Below are 9,447 nucleotides of genomic sequence, written 5' to 3'. Positions count from 1 at the left end.
ACACTGACGAGCTGGACAGCAACGTAGATGACTGGGAGGAGGAGACCATTGAGTTCTTTGTCACTGAAGAAATTATTCCTCTTGGAAATCAGGAGTGATCTGAGAGCACTGTGGTAAGACTCCCCTCCAGACAGAGAACTTTTTTTTTTTTAAAGATGACCGGTAAGGGGATCTCAACCCTTGGGTTGGTGTTGTCAGCACCACGCTCAGCCAGTGAGCAAACCGGCCATCCCTATATGGGATCCGAACCCGCGGCCTTGGTGTTATCAGCACCGCACTCTACCGAGTGAGCCACGGGCCGGCCCCAGGTACTTTTTTTGTACTTTTGTCAGATACCCCAGAGGTTTCACCATTCTAAGAGTTATTATTTTATATTAACTTCTCCACTTGGTGAATAGTGTTCCATAGAGGCCATATACTTTGATTCCACACTTCAAGAAGCTCCTTTCTTTTTTTTTTTAAACCTCCTGGACAGAGTCTTGGGAAGGAGATAAGCTGCTTTGTGGCCTTCCTGTCTTGATGAGCACAGACTTTCAATTCCCTCTTTGTAAGAGAAGCTCTTGTATGTAGGGAGTCTTAGTTTCATCTCCTTATATTGTTCATGCTTACATTCAAATCTCCTGTTCTTGTATTTTGTTAAAACTCCAGCTCCTCTCTCATTGTACCCAAACTGCATCTGATTTTTCTCCTTCTCTGTGTCATCTCTTCTCATCAGGATTTAAATTCCTTTTTAGGAGGTACTTGAAGATTTCATATATACATTTTACTAAATGTTAATTTAGCTTATTCATAAACAGATGATAACTACCAATGCTATTCAGTGAAGATCTGTCATCATCTTTCAGGTCCTCCTTACCAAGTATCTGATGATAACTCTTAGTTATTTTGGCTGTTCTTCAACTCAATATGGAATCTTCTTTTTTTTCTTTCTTATAGATTCTTAAGGTTCTTTTCCTATTATGTATAGAAAAGTCTTAGTCTTTGCTTATTACTTAACTCAAAAAACAGCCTTGTATCATTTGATTTCTACTGAAGATTTGCTTCCTTCTTAAGTACCATAAAAAATAATGACTGCCTATATTTTAAATTGATGGTATACTGATGTGATCCCATAATTTCCTGTCACCCCTTTGCCAGGTGCCTCCCCCCCAATCTGTGTGTTCTTTGCAATTCCAGTGTGCTAGAATCTGTGCTCTCTGTATGTAGCATTATGAATACGAAGGGTCACTTCATACTTGGAATCCTCATTTAAATAATTGTTTAGCCATTTCATGTCTAATCTTAGGAAATACATGATATATACACCACATACTCATCTATTTTCATATAAAAATTTGGAGCCAAGAACGGTAGGATGTTTTAATCTGATATTGTGTGAGAGTGTGTGTGGTATGAATATGGGAGCAGGAAGGTAAAAGAGCAAGTATGTGCTCATTTATTTGTGATAAAGCTTAGTTTAGTCCCATCTATGTTGTTTTTCTGTCCATATCATTCCAGACCCATTTATGACACTTTTTGTAGTCTACTTTATTTTCTTCTGTTTATATAAAATTAAAATAGCAACACATTAGGTCTTGTTTATTACTTTCTAAAAGAAAACTGTTGCAGTGTGCGTGCCTTTTTTCCCCCTTATTCCAACATAACCAGCCTTTGCATAATTCTTATTTCTCATTCTGTTTCTACATTCTCTGTCTCTTATTCTTAATTTCTTTTTTGTTTGTTTGTTTTTGTGGCTGGCCTCTGATTTTTACTTTCTATGGAGCTGATTTATATATAGCTTGGGTTCATTATCTCCAAAGAAAGAGAATGGAGAGGGTTTTTTGTTTTGTTTTTTCTTGTTTTTTTAAGGGACAGTATAGAATGGTACTCTCATCAGAGCTTTCTCATTCACTACTATGTGAACGTTGTTATTACTTCTTTCTTTCAGTGAATGCTATGTCTGCTACTTATCCTCATCTTGCTTAAATTTAACCTGATGTGGCTAAAGAAAGCTGCCAAAAATAGAAAATGGTATTTTTCTTACCAGTGATTAAAACTAGGAACATTGATAACAGATTACTGGATGGTAAAATCCAATAATGGAAATAATTACATACTCCTTTATCTAGTCACATCCCTCTGAGTGAAGTTGGAATGGTCTGGGATGGTATGAAAGAACCTGTTAAGAACAACTCCCAGGGCTGGCCGGTTAGCTCAGTTGGTTAGAGTGCAGCTTTGTAACACCAAGGTCAGGGGTTTAGATCCTCTTACCAACCAGCTGCCAAAAAACAAAAAGAATAACTCCCATCTGATTAATTATTATTGCTAACTAGCAATAACTTTTTCCCATGATAACCACTTCTTGACAGGAAAATGGATAAGGGGAAAAACACTGTAAGACCTAAGACTCAAGTATGATATACTTAGCAAGAAAAATATTTATATCTCCTTTCTTTTCTATGCTTTTCTATTTTGTATTCCCCTATATGAGTGGTAGTCAATGGCAGACCAGTTAGAATGAGTAGAAAAGTAATTGAGAAATGACGCTTTGGGATGCCAGTATTTGTCTTTTCTTTGGAAGACAGTGTGACTTAGTGGAAAGCTCTTGGGCTGAAAGTCAGGACTAAATTGGAAGGCTGCTTCCACAAATTATTAGCTGTGAGACCTTGAGCAATTCAGTTAACTTGTCTGAGCCTCAATTTCCTCATCTATAAATGTGGAAATGTGAAAGATCATTCCTTATGTGATCTCATATGATTCCATGGCTTTAAAGATAAAATATGTGTTGATTAGTATAGTTATATCTCCACCCTGATCTCTTTTCTGAGCATCACTCTTGAATTTTCAAATACTTCCTCAATATCTCCATTTGATTTCCAATAGGAATCTCAAACCTCAACTCTAACTTTCTGTTCCTTCCCTCTTCCTTAACCATTTTGTGCTCATATTTCTTCCAGTATTTTCTCATCACACTCAGATTAAAATCTAAAGTCTTTACAGTGGTCTTCTATCAACCACATGGACATTTTTGCTGTTTTCCTTACCTTTGCTCTTCCCCCAGATATCCTTAAGGATAGCTCTTCCACTTTGTTCAAATTTCACTTCATCATTCCTTTCAGTAAAGAATTCTGCCCTTTTTTCTTCACAGTTCTTATCACTATCCAATATTATATCATATATGTGTTTGTTTATTGTCTCCCTCACACTCTCAACTAGAATGTAAATTCCATATAAGTAGGGAATTTCTGTTTTTAGAAACTTATATTCCTGTACTCTGAACTATTTCATTCAGTCAACAAATAGTAATTGAACCTCTACTACAATAAAATACTAATAATTGGATAATTTCTCTGTTCTAGGCACTATTCTACATGCTTTACATGTATTAACTTATCTAATCCTCTCAGTACCATGGAGTAAATAGCATTTTTTCTATTTATCACATATAAAAATATTAGGCCCAGCTAATACATGATGGAACCAAGATTTAAAGAGCCCATGCTTTTTACATGCCACATGTGCTATTCCCAGGGATAGAAAATAGGTTTGACATAGTTTCTACCCTCAGGAACCTTTAACCTTACTTTGGAGATAAGATATATCATTAAAAAATTCAGAAATAATATAGAGCAATATAAGATTTAGATCTCAAAATAAGAGCTATAAAAAAGGTTTCAGAAAGCAAAAGGAGAGATTTTTGTGGGCTGGACACACTACAGGGAATCTAAACTGTGTTTAGAACAGAGTTTTTCAAGTGTGGCTGAAAACCAACTGAAGGAGACTCATTTGGAGTATTCATTAAAAACACATAAATTTGAGCATACCCCCAGATATTTTTAATCGAAGTCTCAAAAGGAGTGTGGACATCCTAAAAAAACTTATTATATACCAGATTACCAGGGGACTCATTTGGAGTATTCATTAAAAACACATAAATTTGAGCATACCCCCAGATATTTTTAATTGAAGTCTCAAAACGAGTGTGGACATCCTAAAAAAACTTATTATATACCAGATTACCAGGACAGCCTGTGGAGAAATAAGCATTTGTACATACTGTCGATAGGAATATAAATTGGTGTAACTTTTATGAACCACATTCGACAATATATATCAAAGATACCTACCTTGGGGCCCACATAACAAAGGTAATCCTATAGCCATATTCCATATGATATTTACCCTTCATTTCAGCATTGTATAGAAACAACTAAATACAGAAACAACTAAAATGTTGATCATCCATAGAATGGATGAATACTTTGCAACTATAAAAAATATATATAAGTTCTTTATGTATTGATACAGAAAGCTCTCACAGATTTATTGATAAGAAAAGCAAAATGAAGACCCATTAACCTGGTATGCTAGCATATGTGTGAAAAAAAAAGGGAAGACTATAGGTCTATTTGCTTATGTGTATAAACCAAAGTGGTTTATACACATAAAAAACAAAGTGATACCATAGATTACCTCCTGGAAGAGGAACCTAAGTGGGATGGGAGGAGGGCAGGGATGATAAAGAGAAGTAGGTGGAAAACTTTTCATGTGTATTCGTTCATACCTTTTGACCTTTGAACTGGTGAATGTATTACCTATTCAAAATGTAAAATGAAAATGTAAAAAGAAAAACCTTGAAAGACTTATTGGCTTAGAAGAATGGGCACAATTCAGGCAGGTAGAAAATAAGGGGAGATATTGCTCTCCTTGTTCAACATAGGAGTTATTCACATTAGATAATTATGCCTCTTCGAAGACTTAATTACTGTGCCATTCTGGAACAACTTGTCACATTCTAAAGCAGTGTGACCAAGTTTATGTTACTAAATATAATAAATATGTGAAATTGAACAGCTCAGTTTTTTTGTTTTATTTTTTGTGACCTTTGGTTCATGTTAGTCAGTACTCAGTCACAGAATTTGTGGTTTTTATAACCTCCTAAGAATTCAGAACCCATTTTGATGTTGCCTGATAAATGAAACAGGTTTCTAATCATCTTAATGTTACTGTTTCACAATGCCTAAAGGACTTCTTTTAATGTATATATTTTTTTGGACCGGTAAGGGGATCGGAACCCTTGGCTTGGTGTTGCCTGCACCACGCTCAGCCAATGAGCGCACCGGCCATCCCTATAGGATCCAAACCCGCGGCCTCAGTGCTACCAGCGCCGCACTCTCCTGAGTGAGCCATGGGGCCAGCCCTAATGTATATTATTTTAAAGCATATTTCTATTTTATTGTGGAATAATCTATATGATAACTATATAAGTAAAACCGTGTAGTAAAACTCAGCCATAATCCCATTGTCCAGAGATAATTACAGTGAACATTTTGCTCTATATTCTTTTTTTTTCTGTATTTTTTCCATAAGTATATTTTTCCAAAATTATAACCAAACCAAATATTTGAAAATTTCACAAGTAACAGTATGTGGTGAACATATTTCCATCCTATAAAATATTTTGGTCATATAACTCAGAGAGCACTTATTATCCCTTATTGAAAGTATTTGTCTTATGTCTCCTATTTGATTATGAGCCTCTAGAGGATAAGAAGCATCTTTTATTTGTCCTTTCCCTGTCAGTATCTGATACAATGCCATGTTATTTTTCTCTATCTGTAGCAATTCTCTTTAAACAGTCCCAGCAGACACTCAGAAGGACACATATAGTTTTTGTAGTATTTGTGCCCAAAATGCACAACCTCATTTTAGTCCTGAGAAAACAGACAAACCCAAACTGAGCGACACCCAACAAAAAATAACCAATCAGTATTCTTCAAAAGTACAAAGGGTAACGACAAGGAAAGACTGGGGAATTGTAACAGCCTGGGAGAGACTAAGGAGAAATAACTAAATTCACGTGTAATTCTGGAAAAGAAAAAGACATTAGTGGAAAATCTGGCCAAATTTGAGTAAAGTCTGTAGTTTAGTTGATGAGTATTGTACCAGTGTTGATGTCCTGTCCTTGATCATTGTACTATGGATTTTTATATGTTAACATCAGGAAGCTGGGTCTGACTTTTCTGTAAGTCTAAAATTAGTTCAAAATAAAGAGTAAAAAAAAAAAGTTCTATGAGAAAAACTTCTAAATCTTGTCAGTAGATGTCCCTGAACTTTTTTCTTTTTAATTCTAGCACCAAGGGATATCATTTTTGCTGGCTGAAATGGCAATGAAAGTTGAACTAGCTAGACTGAGTTACCAGAGAGCAGCTTGGGAGGTTGATTCCGGTCGCCGAAATACCTATTATGCTTCTATTGCAAAGGCATTTGCTGGAGATATTGCAAATCAGTTGGCTAGTGACGCTGTGCAGATTTTCGGGGGCAATGGATTTAATACAGAATATCCTGTAGAAAAACTAATGAGGGATGCAAAGATCTATCAGGTAAGGTTAAAAATGATTTTTTGTTGTTCGTTAGGGGATAGAATATTCATAAATGACAGAAGAGATTTCTCATTATTTAGGGATTTTATGGCACTAGGAATAGTAAATGACTATCATAGATGGCTTATTAGCCAGTTGGTGAGATGGTGGTTGGAAATAATTAGCACAAAGAAGAATGCTATTTTTTATTAAGTATAGGTCTTGAAAGAGAATAACAAAGAAGCAAACGAAGTAAGTGGTACAAACATGTATAGTATGTCTGGATCAGGCTTTTGAGTTTTAACATTCCAGCTAATTGTAACCTACACTTTCCCTCCAGAAGGTATGCATATCATTTAAAAGTAATTATTTTGTTTTGAATCTTGCCTGACAACTCATGAGTTAATTGAAAACATTCTTGGAGTCTTAAACCAACATGAGAAGACAGTAATGTAGATGACTTCTAAATTAAATCAGTGGTTAGAAAATCTTACATAGAAATTTAGTAAGATATAAATACACATGTTCTCCACTTGTGGCTTAAGTAATTATAACCCATGCTCCTAAATCTCTTTTCTTTCTTCCTTCCCCCAAGAGAATTATTTGACAAGTCTGTCATTCATTTAAAATCTTGAGGTAGAATCAGAATACTAGAGTGAGAAGAAATATTAGATATTTTACAGCCCCTCCATTTAGACATGAAAAAGACTGAAGACTAGAATTTATGTCTTATCCAAAGTCACAAGTTTATCTGGTGATATTCTCCCTGTCCTGAAACATATAATTATAATTATTACTGTTATCAACTATTTAAGTTTTCTCTGCTTTCTGAGAAGATGAACTAACAGATAGGTTTAGATATTTAGAATGGAAATGAAGGTTGAGTACTAGGAATATGTAGGTGACTAAAACCAAATCCTTCCAGCACCTTCTTATTTAGCAACTCTGTACCTTAGGTAGCAGGAGGAAAAATCAGGATTAAGAGTAAGAATAGAAAATGACTGAAGGTGACAGCTAGTTCAGAACAGTTCAGAAAAGAAAAGTTGGATAAATACTTTGGCAACATTAAACTTTAGTTTTCCCAAACTTTTTCAAATGTAAATATCCTTTCCTTTAATGTTTTGAAGACTCTTCTACAAAATTCTGGTAAATGATTTTTATAATAATTTAAACTAATCTTTAGACAATTATTTATTTTCATGGGTTTCACAAAACCAGATTTCAGAATCTCTATAGGCTACAGACCATATGCAGCCAACTGTTGCATAAAGACGTTTCAGTCAACAAAGGATTGCATATACAACAGTGACTATACCATATAGCTTCAGTGTATAGTAGGCTATACATCTAAGTTTATGTAAGTACACTCTGTGTTTACACAGTGACGAAATCCCCTAGTGATGATTTTCTCAGAATTTATCTCTGTTGTTAAGCAACACATAAATGTATATGATGTGATTCAGTTTGGTATTACAGTGGAGCTTATACTACTGTCCAAAATATTGAATAAATTAGGATGTTTATGTGTTGAAGATATTTAACATACATTATTTTTCTTGCAGATTTATGAAGGTACTGCGCAAATTCAAAGGCTTATTATAGCCCGTGAACACATTGGCAAGTATAATAAGTAAAGAGATTGCTATAGAAACATAATTAACCATTGAGTAACTAGAACATAATCCACTATTTAAGCTTCAAAAAAGAGAAAGGGCTTTAACATTTTTCCAGTGAAAATAAAAATAAGTGTTCCTATATTAAATCTATGCACCTGATTCTAATAGTAGTTTGTGTTTTTCTTTATGATTTCCTTTTTCTCAAATAGATTTGGTTTTATTAAAATTATGTTGTCCTTAGTACCACTGTACTTGAATTACATTAACCTAGAAAAATACATTTGTTTTTTTATTTTGATCCCTTAAAATTAAAGTAACAGAAATTCCTTGGAATTTCAATATTTTTCCAGTGATAGAAAAGTGGGCTTATAAAATATTCAGAATGTTCCAAAATTTACATTAAGAAAATACTGTAGGACATGGATACCATCAAACAAGTGGCCAGTGGCTTTGTAGACTTAATGGTATTATGCTGTTAGAGTAATAAATTTTACTACAACTTGGAAAGCATTTGCTTTCAGTTTTGCACAGTAACAGTCAAAATTTTGATATTTATATTCTTCCATTATACAACTGCATGAAATTTCTTGAAAATTCTTGTTCAATTCCGACCCCACATTTCAGCTGTCTTATTTAAAATAAATCCATAAAGCTTGTCTTGAATTATTTTTATATGACTCTGCTGGTCTCTAGGTAGACTTTGGTTTATTGTATACAATCTCACTTCATGTGCATGCATTTTGAAAAGGAACTTAAATAAAAATTGTCTGTTCAATGCTTATTAGTGTACCTTTTTATATTCTTTCCAGGAACTTTTTTTACTTCATATAATAATGTATACTTCATGTATTTACTGTAATGAAAAAAGTCCTGTCTTGATTTTGAACTGTGTAAAGTTATCCACCCAATTTTTATTAGATTATATTAATAGAGATCTCAGAAAATATAAATATGAAATAAAATAACAACCAAAATTTGTGAATTTAGTATTTCTTTGTAATTCTAAATATCAAATACCATTAAAACTTGTTATACTAAATGGGATGTCTTCAGATACCACATCTGATTCTCCAATTGTACAAAATCAACTCCATCTCAATTCTCTTCTGACACTACCCAGAATTATTTTTTTTTATTGAAACATAATTGATTGTACATATCTATGGCACACCACGTTGAATATAAATACCTGTGTGCAATATAGGATGCTCAAATCATGATAATTAATTAGTATATTACAATGTAATCATTTTTTCTGGCCCTTTACCAATTTCTCGCTTACTCCCCTTTCCTCCCCCTTTCCCACCTCTGGTAATCTCAGTTCTGTTCTCTTCTTTTGTAAGTTCAGCATATTATTGTGATTGCTGTATCTTTCTTTCGTTTTTTAAAATTTATTAGTTTATGTTTTCTACCTCCCACGTATGAGTGAAGACATGCAGTATTTCTCTTTCTGTACTTGGCTTATTTCATGTAATTTTCTCAAATTCCAT

General features: G+C 33.9%; 1 protein-coding gene across 3 annotated transcripts in view; it reads left to right on the top strand.

Moving 5' to 3' along the window:
* Positions 1-8,931, top strand: part of ACADM (acyl-CoA dehydrogenase, C-4 to C-12 straight chain) — a 35,893-nt gene extending 26,962 nt beyond the window's left edge. For all 3 annotated transcript variants that reach the window (XM_008572067.1, XM_008572069.1, XM_008572068.1), the window contains 2 exons: positions 6,114-6,362; positions 7,904-8,931. In XM_008572067.1, the coding sequence (XP_008570289.1) occupies positions 6,114-6,362; positions 7,904-7,975 (321 nt within the window). In that variant the 3' untranslated portion in view covers positions 7,976-8,931. The remainder of the gene's footprint in view (positions 1-6,113; positions 6,363-7,903) is intronic.
* The last annotated feature ends 516 nt before the right edge of the window (positions 8,932-9,447 follow it).

This window comes from Galeopterus variegatus, unplaced genomic scaffold (genome assembly GCF_000696425.1).
Source record: "Galeopterus variegatus unplaced genomic scaffold, G_variegatus-3.0.2 Scaffold751, whole genome shotgun sequence".
Classification (NCBI taxonomy): domain Eukaryota; kingdom Metazoa; phylum Chordata; class Mammalia; order Dermoptera; family Cynocephalidae; genus Galeopterus; species Galeopterus variegatus.
This window is presented reverse-complemented; position numbering and strand designations above follow the sequence as displayed.